General features: G+C 36.3%; 1 protein-coding gene across 1 annotated transcript in view; it reads left to right on the top strand.

Moving 5' to 3' along the window:
- The window catches only part of CNTNAP5 (contactin associated protein family member 5), an 860,113-nt gene that overhangs the window by 406,917 nt on the left and 435,261 nt on the right, over positions 1-17,935 (top strand). Inside the window, 1 exon segment of the mRNA XM_037849799.1 lies at positions 10,646-10,789. Coding sequence (XP_037705727.1) covers positions 10,646-10,789 — 144 coding nt within the window.

Genomic DNA, 17,935 nt, shown 5'->3' with positions numbered 1-17,935 from the left:
AATGGAGGCCCAGTCATTGTTCATATAAGTATTTTAAAAAATTACAAATTGAACTACTGAGCTGTTTAATCAAGATAAGCACCACTCTCCAACCTTGACAAATACCCTTCACCACCACACCCCCCACAGTCAAGCTCTGTCCACGTGTGAACACCTTGCTCTTCGGCTGCCTTTGGGAGGGCACATCAAGGAAACCATGCAGACCTCCATGCGGTCTCAGAGCTGTTTCTGCAGGTGACCCTGGGGGACCATGGGTGAGGGCCCCGGTCTGGAAACGTGTTTCCAGCCTCATCTAGCATTTCCTCTTGGCCCACTAACATCTTCCCCTGTGGTACACGATGCCCAGGGGGTGCCCTCTGCAGGGCTGGATGCACAGCTGGAGCCTCTCCTACCTGGGTGTGGGGATTTCCAAATGAGCCTCTCATGTGCCTACCGAGTACTTGACCAAATGCATTCAGAAAAAACAATATAAATATGGACTGGAATGATTCAACTGTTGATTGCACTTGGGGATGCCCATTTGGAAAAAGGGACCATAGGTCAGGCAATTGACCAGATTCCAGCCAGAGGCAGCAGAGATAACCACCACAACTCAGCAACAATGGTTTGAATACAGCCCAATATTGCTGGTTATAAACAGAACAGAGACACCCTTGCAGAAACAGTGGGAGGGGCTGATTTATGCTGGTGAGAATATATTGGTGTTTCTGCCACCATAATTGCATGCTACTCTTTTTGCTCCCTTAGGAGTGCTGCAGCAGACTCACATAATAATGTTGTCCAGTTTGCTTGCTTTGTCTGTGATAGGAGGACAAATTGTGCTGGGATTCCTGGAAGAGACCTTCAATTTTAAAACCAGAGATGTCCCAGGTGAACTGGGACAATGTGGTCTCCCTAGAATGAGAATTGATTCTCTGAGACGGTTACTATATGGAACCAAGATACTGAAGAAGCCAGAAGGCAGGCAGTATGTGTGGTGGTTAAGCGGGTGGGGTAGGGGGGTGGGGTGTTCTGGATGGAAGTGCTTTGCCTTCCAGTTCCTCTACCTCTTGGCTGTGACATCATAACCTCTGTAAACCTTTGCTTTTGTCAGCTGTAAGAAGCAAATAATAGTATCCCAATCAAAGGTTAGAGAAAAATAGTAAAAGGAAGCTCTAGGAATAGTATCCAATATATGAAAATAATCAATAAATGCTAGCTGTTGTCATTACTATAAAAAACCCTTGTCCACAAAAGGGTGCCATAAGGGGTCACTATTTGGCTCAGGCAGAAACCAAAAGCAGATGTGGGGAAGGATAGATGTGGACCTAGGATACTAGGCTGGAAGCATAAACTGGAGCAAGGAAAGTGAGATCAGGCACCTTTTATGAGCAAGGAAGCTATTGAGATTACCACTTCCCCTAAATGAATACAGTTCTTTGTCTGGGGCCATATCCTCCACTCTCTGTCCCCAGAAAAAAAAAGAAATGGGACAATCCTCATGTGGAAAAAAAGAGACAATGGGTGTTTTTGAGAGAATTGGTGATGGATGCAACAAAGAATAGATAATTTTTGGCAAAAAATGTTTCCAATTGCCTCCACTCAATATGAGACCACAAAGTAGGGACAAAAATATGATACCATGTGCACTATAAGCATATTGAAGTTCTAGAGATCAGAAGTTCCAAAGGAGTTACAGACTGAGTCATTATCAGTCAAACTGTAGAGCAATCATCAAAAAAAAGATGGTGACTCTGGGACAGAGTAGGCCTGCCAGCATCTCATTTTGCCTAAACGGTGTTTTGCTTTGTTTTCAACATTTGAATTCAGGCAAGTATATAAAAATAAAGAGATTTCTCACAAAAATCCAGATTTCTGGCCTCATTTGAAATGTGAGAAGCTTCATCAACCCCTGACTAGCATTGGACTGCCCATCCAGATGGGGCAAGAACTCTCCATGTGGCTTGATAAACACCGGGTAGGTAAAATCTGTAAAAGGTGAAGAAGAAGACAGTAGATGGGATCCTTTTTCATTCCCCTTCCTTTACCAAGTTGGCTCTTAGAGCAAAATTGAGACACATATTCACAAATGAGCATTTTCAAAAGTAGCAGAAATTCCAGTCAGATAGAAAAAGGAATTTTCAGAACAGGAAGACTCCAAGTTTAAATAGGGTCAGAGTAAACACCAATGAAGGAGGAATGAGCTCTTTGCCACGGAAGCAACATCAAAGATAAACAAAAAAGAGAAAGGAAGGAAGGAAGGAAGGAAGAAGGAAAGAGAAAGAAAAAGAAAAGAAAAGAAAAAAAAGAAAGAAAGAAAAAGAAAGGAAAAAGCAAGCAAATGCCAGATAAAAGGAGAGGACATAAGATCAAAGGAAAAGTGACTGGAAGACTCTGGGGACACATTTAACATCAAAGACATCCTTCTCCTGGGGTTCATCTAGCATGAGCCTACTGAGGCACCAGTGAACCCTTTGCTATTTTCAAATGGGCCACATGGCCCAAGATATAAAATTGTGAGTGAAATGTTGCAATCTGACACCTGGTTTTGTGGATGACTAAAATTGATGAAAGGCCCATCATGCAATTTGCTAAGACTAAACACACAAGAAAAAAAAGGAGCTGAATGGACAAAAAGAAGAACAATGAGGTAAAAGAAGTTTTAGAAGAAAATGCTAGTGCCCTTGTTTGATGCAATTCAACAATTTTTTTTAATCTTTTATGTTTGAATCATGTCGCTTGGATTACATATACAAAAATGAATAAGATATTGTCTGTGCCCTGGAGTAGGTGAAAAAATAAATTTTTTCAGGGAGATATTCCGAAATATTAATCAAATGTTTATTCAGTACCTACTATGTATTGGGCACCTTTTTAAGTGCATGGAATATGCCGAGGAAAAGAACAAAGATTCCTGCCTTCCTGAAGCTTGCATTCTAGCAGGAGAGAAAAACTACCAGCAATAAAGATAATGAATAAATAATTTACATAGTAAGTAAGAATACAATAAATGCTATGAAAGTAAAAACAGACATGGATTGAGGTAAGGGAATAGGTAGTTTGAGGATGGAGAAGAAAAGCTCATAGTTTTAGATATGTTGGTCATCAAGATGCTGGCATTTGAGCAAAGCCTTAAAGGAAACACGTGCTTTTGTAATGCCAATACCTAGAGAAGACCTAGCTGGGGCATCTAGGTCACCGCATGATAAAAACTATAATGTATATTTCAGGCTTCCATCACCTCTCATCTGAGACCAAAATGAGTCTCCTGAATTTAATTCCTGTGCTGTCAATTTAATCGGTGATATCTTCCCAAAGATCCTTTTTATTTCCCTGCTAGAAATCCTTCAGTGGCTCTACATTCTTTTCAGCCTGGTTTTGTCACATGGCTCTGACTTCTCTTGCTAATTATACATACAACTTCAACCTCTATGGCTTCCTATTCTTTAGATTACTAGTATGAAAATCATCAAACTTATCGCTTTTTGTTTCCTGGGAAAAACAACCCTATATTATTACCGACCTCACTTTTCTTCTGTCCATTTCTGTAATGCCTATCTCCATAAATGCATGTCTCAAAATTCTGCTTACTCTTCAGACTAATTCAATGGGTATCTTCTCTAGATAGTTCAAACAAAAACCTTCCAGTAAAAACCACTAGTTTCTACCCCATTGTTTGCATAGCACTTGTCTGTTTGCTTTGTGTTGGTCATGCTTTGCCTCCCATCAATCAGTTGGAGGATGTATTGGTCTCTGGTGGCTGGCCCTAAATTCCTAGAGGAAAGAAAAGGTGTATGAATTTTACTTAAATCTACCTTGAATCATGCCTTCTAGAAAGTAGGGGCTCAACAACTACTAAGTGAATTGGATTTATACCAAAGATTTGGAATTAGTCATTGCAGTTATAAAAATGAAGGGACAGTTGTGAAATGTAATACAATTCTGCAGACCATAGGAAATATGAAGTAAATTGGGAGACCATCAGTGTCATTTGGGACAGAAATATTAGCAAACAGCCAGTTTTCTGCAAGTTGATAACAGAATAAGAAGTACTGCATGTTTGGTTAAAATTAAGTGAAAATCCCTGATCTAATAAGACAGATGTTGTTTGGAAAGTCTACAACTAAAATCTGACAATCAATGGGAGAGCTCCTGATCCAATGAAAGATGGGTTTCCAGCTCTGTGCTCCATACATGGTAGGCATTTGGTTTACTTCATGCAGACAATTCCTGTGAAATACGATCTCTATATCACCAATATCTGCCCCATAATGAAATATGCCAGAGTCCAAATAGAAAAGCATAATCAAATCATCAGCCTCCCTAGACAATTGAATAAGGAAACATAGAGGTTCATAGAATACAGTCATATTTTATTTTAAAACAAAGATGAATTCAAGAAGACTCATTAAAGTTTAGAAGAAGTACATGGGCAATTATAAACTTACTAGTGAAATGTGTGGCAATTAAAAGAATATTTTGTACAACATAGCCATTGAATTAACTGAAAAAAGACATAATTTTAGGATGGAAATTTGGGAAATCAAGCAAAAAATCATTTTTAGGATGATAGTTGAATAAGAATGCAGAAGGATGGGTGGACCTGAGAGGGTGTTTTTCCTAGTTGAAGAATACATAGTAATGGATGTCATACTCAACCACATAGTAAAGATTGTCTTCCTAAAATTGAGGAGATTCTCACTGAAAACAGACAGTGATTATAGAGTTCTAGCAAGCAAGGCCTTTCTCGCTCGCTCTGTCTGTCTCTGTCTTTCTCTCTCTGACTCTCTCTCTGTTTCTCTCTCTCTGAATACAAATATGAAACTAGAATGACAGATAAGCCTTTTAGAAGTTGCACACAACACATTTACTTCCAGCTCTCTAAAAATCTTAACAACAGAAGGAAACTTCCACAGAAAATTGGACAAATGTTTGTCTGTTTATCAATTTGCAAAACTTGATTCAGTTGAGTTGTCATCGATATAAGAAGGCAACCCTCAGTCTTGAAAAATATTAGAGTTAGTATCTATATTGTTCTTCAGAAATAACTGAAAATTATGTTTCAAAATATCATTTAAGAAGAACCTTATTACTGGGAAGATGCTGTTAATGAAGATAGTGGCACTAAAACAGCAAACATTTAAAGTGATTGTTATGTGCCAGTTTCCATTTTAAATCATTTGGATTTAGGAATTGTTTTAATTATCACTTTAGCCCATTCAAGCTGAGTTATTGATATACTATCCCATTATATAGACGAGGAAAATAAACCACACAGAAGCTAAGTGTTTTGCCCAAGCTCTCACAGGAAATGCATGGGAGATCTGGGATTTGAACCCAGGCTGAGAGGCTCCTGAGATGTTGCTTGGAACCACTTTGCTATGAATAATTGAAAATTGGATGTCGATATAACTCATTAATTTACATAATTCTGACATAATAGATTTTTTTTTAAAAGGAAATAAAAGTGGAAAGAGGTCAGCAGGTTGATTAATAATAATAGTTTAAGTAATCAAAAATCAGAACAAATGATTAACTGGGGTTGAAGGAAAAAGAATTTCTGCTTCGTAGAAAGTAATCAAACATTTTAGTTTGAAGATCCAGATAGCCATAGTGATTAACTTCCAAGTCAAAAGAAAAAAAAAAAAAAAAAAAAGTCCACTATGCACAATCTATAAAGCAACCAGCATAAAAGGACCAACAATAAAAAAGAAGAAACTAGCCTAATGCAATATTGATCATATTTATAATTAGAACAATAAACATTTAAAACTCTCTAAATTCCTTGAGATGGCACATAGTCTCATGTTGCTTTAATAAACAATATCTAGCCATATGATGTCTACAAGAGTAACACTTAGGGCAGAAAAACTGAAAAAAAAAGCAACAAAAAATTTGGAATGTGAACAAAGCTGCACCCAGTAAATTTATACAAAAAGAAAGCTGAGGTAGAATAATTCACCATAAAATATCTATCATTTTGGTCCTTAATTAAAAACACTGATCGTAAATAAATGTATATATTAAATAAAAAATCAGAACAAATGATTAACTGGAGTTGAAGGAAAAAGTTCAACAGGGGAAAGGGAGTGTATGTTTGAGAAAATAATTGAAGAAATGATGATAACGATAAAGCAAATAATCAAATGCATAAGTAACAGCTGTCCATTTCTACTGTTCAGATGTTGGGCAAAACTGACCTGACCTGAGCTACCTGTGTAGCATCTGCAAGACGCAGAAGCCCTGGGTCTGGTTGTTGGTTTCCAGTTATCCTGCCGGGGTTCAGGGAGAAATGTCAAGGTTGGGAACTTGGGCAGGAGACAATCACACATCAGCTGCAACAAGCAGGAGGATAGCTCAAGACTGATCAATATTCAATTCTTGCAAATAATAGCTACAATAATTTGGCTGACCCAGACCATGCCCAGCTGTGCCCTGTGACCTCCACGATCTTGGGAGGGCAGGGATGAGATGTGAAATGTTCTGATCCAGAGGAAAGACTTACCTTAATAAGTGCAGAAACACAGTTTAGAGCAAGGTTTTATTTTTTAGTATCAGTTTTGATAAGGGAGACAAAAAAAGATGAATCTAAATGATCTGAGGGATATATTTATTAATATAGAATTAAGAGGTATATGTCAAGTAGAGCCTATGAGGGTTCACGATATATTTAGAAAAATCACTAGTATTTTAGGGAAAAAGAAAAGTGTCAATATATAAAGAAATATTTTCCATACTAAATTGTCTGATAATGAACTAAATTTATGATTCAGTAGTACAATTATAACCTCAAATCCTGAAAGTTTTTAAAATATAGAGCAGGTTTAAATTTGCAGTCCCACTCAAATGTAGCAGAAATGTAATTTTGTGTCTTATCTCTACCTGAGTTCTATCTGCTCATCAGCCCCCATTTCTGCTGATGGCTGTAAAATCTAACCTTGACAATGAATGATAGCCTTGTTAATGCCTTTTCAAAACCTACTATACTATTGTGTGAATATTCAGTTATACTGAGGTTTCCTCTTTCCCCTTCTTTCTTTTCCCCTATGTGAATCACTGGCACGGTGGCTGGGACATTGTCCTGGAGCCGGGGAAGCACGTTGTGTGTCTGTGTTGTTCTCACTCTGCTTTGAAAGCCATCCACTCTTCCCCACAAGGTTTTTGGACTCTGGGATCAGCTGTCAGCTTCTGCTCCTGCTCTCCATGGTGCTGGCCTCAGGCTGTGAAGTCCAATCACTGGACTCCCCTCCCCCCCCCCAACCCTCCAAATCCAGCTACTCGCCCCTTTCACATTTCCTGAGAGCCTCAGCCCATCCATAACCCATCCTTTCCTCCTGTGTCTGGAGACCCTCAGCAGCCTACCTCTCATTCTGCTAGAATTACCTGGTTCTTGTGAAGCAGCCCTTGTGCCCTTCAACTTTGCCACAATTGCGTGAATAGTATTTACACTCTTAATCCAGCTGAACTTGATGCATCTCTAATAAGCTTGCAGCACTTGTGCTATGGATGTTGAGAGAGAAGCGTCCTCTCTGTGCTTTCTAAAATCTACCTTGGTTCCTCTATCTATCCATACCCACCCACCCCATTAGGTTTCAACCTCCTGGAAACAACCAGAGAGTAGGTTACACACAACTGCTTAACTACTCTTGTCCCTGCCAAATCTCTCCAAAGTCCCTCTGCCCAGGCTAAAAAGATTCTGTATGATGTAATATAACAATGTTGTTATACATGGTATCATCTATACTCTCTAGCTAATAGATAAAATCAAACAGACAAACAACTAAAACAAAGCACCACATTGTACCTTTGATCCTTTAAACACTAACCTTTGCTATTTAAAGGAAGGATTTCTTTTTTCTCTCTGTGTGTCAAATATTACACTGCAACTAACCTTTCCTTAAATCAAAACTGAGCAAAATAAAGCATTAAAGAAATACTTTAGAAACTGAGGAAGAGGCCAGGATAAAAATAAGGAATACAATTACGATTTTATATGTCAATTAATAAAAAAAGAAAAGTAACACATATTCAATTGTCTATATATATATATTATAAATTTGATTTATGCACACAATTTGTACATCAGAAATGGATTATATTTTAAAATGTAAATGACTCACATTGACAAACATTTGAATATTGCAGTAAATCAGTAAGGAAGACTGTGAAAGTTAGCAAATAAATGTTGTTCCAAAAATATTTGTAGAATGAAGTTCAGTGGTAAAATCTCTAAAACGTTTCAGAAGTATTTCCCAAGTTTCTGAGCCATTCTTAATTATAGTCCATGTTAAAACCCTCATAGTTTTAATCAGAGACAGATCTAGTCTTGATATAAATACTTCAAAACAGAAAATACCTAGAGCCCAAATTCATTTACTACTTAAAACATGAACATACATATTTACAGCAAATTAAATTCAAGTGTGGTTCAATAAGAGAGAATCTATTAATTTGTGAGTCATCAATAGAATTTAACCCATCAGTAGATTAAACATAAAATGCCTTATATTCTGTCATAAGGATTCTTGAGAACCCAATGGATAAAATTCAGTATCCATTTCTAATTTTAAATATGTGCATACACATGTGATTTGTGTGTAAAATGGGAATAGAAAGATTTCTCCTTAATATGGCATGGAGTCAGAATCAATATTATGTGTACTTGGGAAACATAATAAAAAATTGTGCCTTTATTTGTTTTCTTTTAACAAAGTTCTATACCACCATTATTATTATTTATTATTGCTCAAGCAGTTTTGGTTAGATCTTGAGAAGTTTTGACCAGAAAAATGAAACAAAGAAAAACATGTATAAAAGTAAGTTTGAAAAGAGTAAATTGTTTAAAATACATCATATCATTCTTCCCTTCAAACATTCAAAGAAATTAGCTAAAAATATACTAGAATTTAATATTAAAATATATTTTAAAATTCAGATAAGGAAAAATAAGCTGAACCAATAGGGAGAGTATATCAATTTCATGATGACATGTTTAATGAATGAGAACAATTTATTTACAATGGAAACTTTTAAAGGCATGAGGTGCATAAGAATTAACTTAATGAGGAATATGTGGTCTACGAAAAGAAAATGAACATTAGGTGAGGAAACTTTTCAGAAATACTCTGAAAATAGAAAAATATACTAGGTTCTTGGATAGAAAGAAGAAATATTGCAAAACTGTCCACTTTTCTCTAAGTAAATACATTAATGGAAATAGCACATTCTTGGTCAAAATAAATAAAATCATTCTGAAATTAAATTTTAAAATAAAATGGGCAAGAATATAAAATAATTGTCTTTGTAAAACAGTGATAAATAAAATAGAGTACGGGGATTAATAATTCTTATCACTTATTACTGTATTTTAAGAAATATATATTTTTTAAAATAGTGTAGAACTTGTGAAATAAACAGACATCTGGAAGTAGGCCTTGATATATATGTAGCTATTCAAATAAGGATATGATGTTCTGGAGAGTCAACACATTCTCCTGAAGCATACCCAGCAATTAATAGAGTTTAAGTACCTGTTGAAGGTAACATTCCAAAGCAATGGAAAAGGAAAAATGAAGGCTTATTCATTAAATCCTGTTGTGATCATCATTATCATAGATAGAAACAGCCCTGTTTCTCTTGTATAACAGGAAGAATATTCACAGCAGGTTTACTTTTTAAATAATATTTCCATTAAAAATAATTTGTGTTAATGTATAAAATACTGTAAAACAAACAAACAAAAAAATTGGCAAAGGAAACTCTCTTGTCCAGAGACTGTTGCCATTAGCAGTTCAGTGTGTTTCCTTCTAGCCTACATCACGTGCTATTTAAAAGGAAAGATATTTTCCCTGTTTTTCTTTTTCAAATATTGCCCTACATCAAAACAGAGTGAAGTAGAACAGTAAATAAGTCATTTAGAAATCAAGGAAGATATAAAAACCTACTTGTTATTGCTGGCATCATACTTGATGCCCAGTTGTAACTTGTGTTTTTCAATCAACATTACAATCATTTCCTGTTTTCTCACAAATGTTTAATAAGCCTTGTTGTTGACTATTAAGTAAGATTTCATTCCATCATATTGATTCTTGATTCTTTGCTTTGTAGAACCTGCATTGGACATTTGAGTTATTTCCCATTTTTCATCTTTAGAAATAATAATCTGGGGAATGATCTTGGTGCATCAATGCACCATGTTAGATCTATTCAACAGAATAGATCTAACATGCATAAGACTTTCACATTGCAGAGGAGGCTTTTTAAATGGGTTCCTCTGTAGCTGAACAAAGGTGTCTTTTGTTTGTCTCTTGCCTTTAGTTTGGCCATCGTCGCCAAGATATTTTGGTAAGAGATAAATAGAAAGTCATTGATTTCCTTTTCTTTTTTACATCCTTTTGTACATTATCATTTTATTTAATATTAAGGTTCAGAAAAGAAGTGAAAACGCTTTTGTAAAATAAGCCCCTACAAAGCAAGCAATTACAGTTATTTTTATGTGGGCTAATCAGTATCCTTTTAAATGTGTAATCAAGTGGCATCTATAATTATTTTAGCCACTCGGCTCTTGCATACAGCTGAATCTACTGAAATGCAATTGTTTATTTTCCTTTCCTGTTCCTTCAGGGCCCATAACTAAGAGAAGACTTTTATTTTTTCCCCCATAAAGCTTAGTTTTGGAGGAATTCCAGTACCAGGCAAACCTGGGACCTTTATAAAGAAAAACTTCCATGGATGTATCGAAAACCTTTACTATAATGGAGTAAACATAATCGACCTGGCTAAGAGAAGAAAGCATCAGATCTATACCGTGGTAAGTCAACCCATCTTTCTCAGAAACTTGGGTCAGTCTTGCTTTCCCCATAGCTCTTCATTTCTGGTTTACAATGTGCTGGAGAGCAGGAAGAACGGGAGGGACTAAATCAGTGGGGATAGAGTTATTCAGAGAAACAGATGTACAGGGGCATCCAGAATGTTCCATTTCCCTGGCTGTGTGTCATGTGCCGACTGTGGTTACAGTATGTATTTTTCCACCTGTGGTTGATATTAAAAGTAGGACTTTTTGAACCAGAAAGTTTACATTTCTGGTGTTTTTGAGATTTCCTTCATAGCGTTTATCATACTGACAAATTAATCAATTTTCTAATTAATTAATGCTCATCTTCACCAATAGACTATGAGCTTCATGAGGGCTTGTGTTTTCTTTTCCACTGTTGTGTCCACAGAACCTGGGACAGCACCTTGCACATAATAAATGCTTGATAATTACTTGTGGAATATTTGAATGAATAAGTGTGCTGCTGTGGAAATCCCTGGGTGATGGGTGATAAGACATGCAAGCATGCACTTCACTCTGGATTTATGAATGGGCATTCATATAGATATGAATGTATTTAAGAGTCGTTCATTAGGACTTACTGCATGCAGGGCACTGGGTTTATTGGCATAAATTTACACAGTAGTCAGATCTATAAAGCTTTATAGTAGAGCATGAACACACCGGGAAAGTCTTTTTTTTTTATCACTTATTGAGAGATTCCTTTCAATTCCCTTATAATGAGGAAAGAGACTGCAACCCATGCACTGTTATATTCTTTACCATATATTGCATTACCGAGGCATGAGAGAGCAACTTTCTGCCTTGACTTTCTTACTCAACACACTTGCTATTTGCTCAGTGTCATACAAAGTATATTTGCATTCATTATTTTCTTTTTAATAAAAAATGCATTAATGAGTATCTCCCCAATGGCTTACTCTGAACTGTGTTTTAAGCTGTGAGTTGGAGGGTGCTAGGAAATCTTAGCCCGCCCCCATGGAGGCAGTCACAGATTAGGGAAATTCCTCAAGCCTCCCCTGTTGGGTCCCTAAATTACCTATTGTGACTTCTGCAATCTCACCATGTCCTCTTTCCAGGCTTGTTTTCTCCTCTCTTCAACAGAATAGATCTAACATGCCTTCACACATTCTCTTCCTCCTGCCTGAAATCTATTCCATTTCTTCATGGTGAAACCTGACTAAAATAACTCCATTTTCTTCATGACGGTTTCCAAACACTTCCAAATCACATCACCCTATTTCCCTCGCACCCCGCCCAGGGTCTAGCACCTGACACAGTTGGACAAACTGTATCCATGGAAACGTCTCCCTCTTCTGAACTCACAGCAGTTGCTGCTGCTCTCACATATTTGTACTCCCAGGATGCCTAGAAGGCAAAAATCACTCTCTTGCTCTCTCCACAGATATAGAATATATAGAGACAATATATACTGACATATTATGATATACTGTGTTGTAAAATTTTATATCAGATGCAGTATGTAATGTAATTTTGCTGAAACAATCTTCAATATCTGTATCTAAACAATAAACTAGCTTGTAGTGTTCTGTGTGGGCACTCGCAGAGTTTTAAATGTTTGGTATCTGCATGTCAGTGGTTCTCCTTCCCTTTCTTTCTTATTTCCTTTTCCCTCCCTCCCTTCCTCCCTCTCTTCCTTCCTTCCGTCCTTCCTTCCATCTTCACTCCCTCCCTCCCTCCCTTTCTTCCTCTTTCTTTTTCTTAGCATGATCTCATTTAACCTTAATCAAGATCCCTTGAGAGCTACTTATTCTGGATTTTGTGAGAGAATACATGTTCATTTTACATCCTGTAGGATTTTAAGGAAAATCTATTATATATTTTTCATCTTCCCTCACAACCCGCAAAAAATAAAAAATATTTATGACATGCATTACTTTGAAAACTTCCTTTTCTTCTAGATGATGATGATGATGTTGTTGATGATGATGATGATGATTTCTTTCCTTTTATATTACACTTGAATTGAAAGTCCAAATCCCAGACTTGAGGCAGCACTTCACAAAATAAATACAACTTTGAGCTAGTTATCCTCTTGATTATAAAGACTCATTCAGGACAGTTCAGAATGGATGGGAGGGATGATGAGCATGTGTACAGATGTGGAACAATAAAGAAACCTCAAGAAGGGAGGTCCATGTCCCTCGAGAGTGGGACTGGAGGGTAGTCTAAGATGTGAGCAGCTTTGGAAATCACAGCACAGAGGGGGCATTTTCCCCATTGGCACGTTCTCCCTCTGCTGTGCCACCATTCTTTGCCTTTGCCATTATCCTCTGCCTTCTTGCTGGCTTTCCCACCCCATGCTGTGCCTGCCCTTAACTTGGGTGTCTTCACAGCAGCAGGTTGTCTTACATTTTGGCATTTCTCAGAAGTCGAGGCTTTTCTTTATTTGTTCTCTGTTCTTTTGCTCCTGCTACTGTCTGGTCACTTTCCTTGCATACTTCCATTTTCATTTCCTGAGAGAGTATATGACGGGCATACCTGTTCCTCTCATCCCAGGTCATGTCATCCATGGCTGGCCAGCCCAAGAATTGGCCACATTGGGTCAGGCACCCAGCCCCGTGTCCTCAGCCTTAGCCAGTGTAAGACCACCCGTGGTTGGAGCTGAGTGCTCTCTCTACATGGGGTGCTGCGGCTGGGGCTAAGGCCACAGTTAGTACACCCAGTTTAATACTTAAGAACTACCTATGAAGGAAATGCATTGGAGGCACTTTTTCCTTCTTTTGAATTTTCCTTTTTGCTCAATTACCTGAAGGGCTCCATAAATGAAATTAGCTGGTTGACTCATAACCTCTAGTGTGATTTTAAGTTAAAGTAATTTGAAGTCCTTTGAGCAAATGCAAGACGCAAATGTTTTTCTTAGAAAAGGGAAGAAAATAAAATGGCCTGAGACAAATCTTACATCAGGTGAATATGTGTTATGGACTATTTAATGTACATTTGACTTTTCTTTTCTGAAACTAATTTGCATATGATGTTTAGACTCTTGGTAGTTTTCCATATGTCTTACACCTGTGTTTTTCTCTCATTCCCATAGCAAGAATAAGGTACACATTCATTTTCCCAAATGGATGGATCCAGTTGTCCACTCATGTGTACTTTTGATAGCCTTAAAAAGGAATTCCAAATTATGTTTTCTAACTCTCCTAAAAATCATCATCATCATCATCATCATCATCATCGTTGTCATGGATTTTCACCTTGGGATCTTTCAGAAATCCCAAGCTAAGCAAAATCAGATGAGAAAACAGCTAAGTTAATCAAATTGAGGAAAATCTGAACCATTCTTGGACCCTGATTAATCAAAAGGAGCTCATGTCCTGTTTTAAACTCTGCTACCTGTTTGGAGATGAGAAGCTGTCTGCATTACTGGGATCAGGCATACATCCATGAACCCCTGGCTTTGCCAAACCTAACCTTGGAAGTTCTTTTATTAGACAAGTATTCTAGACCAAGAGGCAAACTGCCATTATTTATATTAAATTAAATTTTGTTTTGAATTGATTGTACATTCATATGCAGTGGTAAGAAATAATATAGGGAGATCCCTTGTATCCTTTACTAGGTTTCCCCCAGCTGTAGCAGCTTGCAAAACCAGAGTACAGTGTCCCAAACAGAATATTAATATTGCTACAGGAAAATTACAGAACATTTCCAACGGCGCAAAGTTCCTTCACATTGCCATTTTATAGTCACGCTCCCTTCTTTCCCACCCTTACCCTCTTCTTACCTCTGGCAATGACTAAATCTGTTCTCAATTTCTATAATTTTGTCATTTCTATATTGTTATATAATGGAAGCATACAGTATGCTAGCTTTTGGGAATGAATTTTTTCACTCACCGTAATGCTCTGGAGACTTATCCAGGTTCTTGCATCCTTTTTCATTGCTGGGTAGTTTTCTAAGATATGAATGTACCACAGCTTGTTTTCACCCACTGAAGGATATCTGGGTTGTTTCCAATTTGGAAACACAGTTTTCATTTCTCTGAGATAAATGCCCAGGAGTATGATTGCTGTGTAGTATGGTAGTTGTATATTTAGATTTTTTTTTTTTTTAATTTCCAAACTATTTCTCAGAATAGCTGAAACACTTGACAATCTCATGAACAATGTATCAATGATCCAATGTCTTCGCATCTCCTCCAGCATTTGGTGTTGTAAATATATTTCTTTTATGTAGCTATTCTGCTAGGAGTGATATCAGCATAGGATATTAATTTGCATTTCTCCAATGGCTAATGATGATGAACACCTTTTCATGTGCTTGTCACCCATGTATCCTCTTCAGTGAAATTTTTCTGCACTTTCTTTCACAGAGCTAAAGCATTTGAATTTGATGAGGTCCCATTGATCAATTTTTCTTTTGGTGGATCACGCTTTTGATGTAAAGTTAAGAACTCTTTGCCTAGACCTAGAACTTGAAGAATTTTATTTTTTTTTTCCTAAAAATGTTATAGATTTGTGTTTTACATGTAAGCTTACGATCCATTTTGAATTAATTTTGAATAAGGTGTGAGGGGTAAATTTATTTTCTTGCTTACCAGATATCTAATTGCTCCAGCACCATTTGTTGAAAAGGCTTTCTTTCCTCAATAGAATTTCTTTTGCAACTTTATCAAAAATCAGTTGGGCATATTTGTGTATTTCTTCTGTGTTGTCTAGTCTGTTCCTTTGATATATGTATCTCTTCTCCAATACTACCCAGTCTTAATTACTGTAGCTGTTAAGTCTTGAAATAAGGTAGACTGATTCCTCCACTTTATTATTCTTTTGCGAAATTAATTTAGCTTTTCTAGTTCATTTGCCTTTCCCTATAAATTCTAGAAAAATCTTGAATATGTCTACAAACCTGTAAGTCAATTTGGTGAATACTGACATCTTTACTATGTAAAGTTTTCTAATCCATGAACATGGTATGTCTTTCCAGTTATTTAAATCTTCTTTGTTTTCTTTCATCATTCTGCAGTTACCATTCATCCATTTTGCAGTTATCATTATATAATTCTATGCATGTTTTGTTAAAGATATATAATTATTTCATCTTTGAACAATTATAAATGGTACTACAATTTTATTCCCTGTATTTCCTTTTATCACCTTACTGCACTGACTAGAGATTTGAGCATTGTGTTGAATAGAGTGGTGAGAGCATATATTTTTGTCTTGTTCCATATTTTACCTGGAACACGTTAAGTTTCTCACCATTAAGTATATTGTTAGCTAAAGGAATTTTTGTAAATGCCCTTTATCACTATTCTTTTTTTTTTGAGAGTATTTTTTTAACATAAATGGGTGTTGACTATTATGAAATTATTTTTCTGCATTAAGGGATATGATGTGATTTTTTTCTTCTCTGACATTTTAAGATGAACCATACTTATATCCCTGGAGTCAACTCCAAATTGTCATGACATATAGTTATTTTATGTATTTAATTCTACTGGCAAATATTTACCTGAGGATTTTTGCATCTGTATTCATGGGGAATGCTGGCCTTTGCTGTTCTTTTTTTTTTTTTTTTCTCTTTTTTTTCAACTCAAATTTTTTCTGGTTTTGTTACCTGTATAATTCTGTCTACAGAAAGTGTCCTGGGAAGTGTCCTCTCTTCTTCTATTTTTCTTGAATAGTTTCATTTAAGTAGTATTGATTCTTCTTTAAACATTTGATAGAGTTCTATGGTGAAACCTTCTGGTCCTGGAGACTTATTTTTGGGGAGTTTTTAAATTATTAATTAAATTTTCTTAATAGTTATATGGCTATTCAAACTATCTCTTACATATCAGTTGAGTGGTGATAGGGTTTTGTTTCTCAAGAAATTTGTCTCCTTTATCTAAGGTTTCAAATTTATATGTTCAGGATTGTTCATAATATTCTATTATTTCCCTTTTGATGTCTGCAGAGGCTATAAGAATATCCTTGGTTTCATTCCTGATGTTAGTAATGTGTGTCTTTTCTCTTTCAACTTTGTCAGTCCTGCTAGGCATTTTTCAATTTTATTGATCTGTCCAAGGAGCCAGTTTTTTGTTTCATTGATTGTTTTCCTTTTTTCAGTTTCATCAATTTCTGCTCCTTAATATTTTCTTCCTTCTGCTTGCTTTGGGTTTATTTTGCTCTTCTTTTCCTAGGTTTTATAGTGTTATGTTAGCATATTGATTTGAGTTGTTTCCTCTTTTATAAATATAAACAATATTTTAGTTCACTAAAACTGCCAAAATAGAATATACCAGAATTGGGCTTGCTTTTAACAATGGGAATTTATTAGTTTACAACTTAGAGTTTGAGGCTGTGAAAATGTACAAATCAAGGCATCAACAGATGATCCTGTACTCCTCTGTCACATGGCAAGGCACATGGCAGTATCTGCTGGTTCTTCTCTCCCAGGTTTCAGCTTCTGGCTCTTCAGTCTTTGCCTTTCTTTCTCAGCTCCTGTGGCTTTTTTCTGAGCTTCTGTTTGTGTCCTTACCTCTTATCTTCTGTCTTTCTGTCTGTTCCTCATTCTCTTATAAAGGACTCCAGAAAGAGTATTAAGACCCACCTGGGAACAGCCTCAACTAAAATAACCTAATCAAAATGTTCCACCAATGAAAGGTTCCACACCAATAGGAATGGATTAGCTTTACGAACACGATCTTTTCTAGAGTGCATAAAACCTCCAAACCATCACATTCAGTGCTGAATTAAACTCTCAGCACTGCTTTATCTATGTCCCATATATTTTGATACACTGTATTTTCATTTTCGCTGCGTTCAATGTATTTTATATTTCTCTTGAAGCTTTCACTTGCAACCATGAGTTATTTAGAAGTGTCTCTAAGGGTTTAGTTATTTCCCTTTTATCTTTCTGTTATTGATTTCCAGTTTGATTCTATTGTGGTTAGAGAACAAACTTCATCTGACTTCAGTTATTTAAATTCAATGAGGTTTGTTTGACTATGATATATTTTGCAGTGAATCTCTTTGGATTTTAAACTGTTTGGGCCTTGCCCTGCTTCTTGAACCTATATTTCTGTATTTTGCCAAATTTCAGAAGTTTTCAGCCATTATTTATTTCTTAAGGTACTTTTTAAGCCCTATACTCTTTCTCCTATCTTTCTTCACT

This window comes from Choloepus didactylus, chromosome 9 (genome assembly GCF_015220235.1).
Source record: "Choloepus didactylus isolate mChoDid1 chromosome 9, mChoDid1.pri, whole genome shotgun sequence".
NCBI classification, from domain to species: domain Eukaryota; kingdom Metazoa; phylum Chordata; class Mammalia; order Pilosa; family Megalonychidae; genus Choloepus; species Choloepus didactylus.
This window is presented reverse-complemented; position numbering and strand designations above follow the sequence as displayed.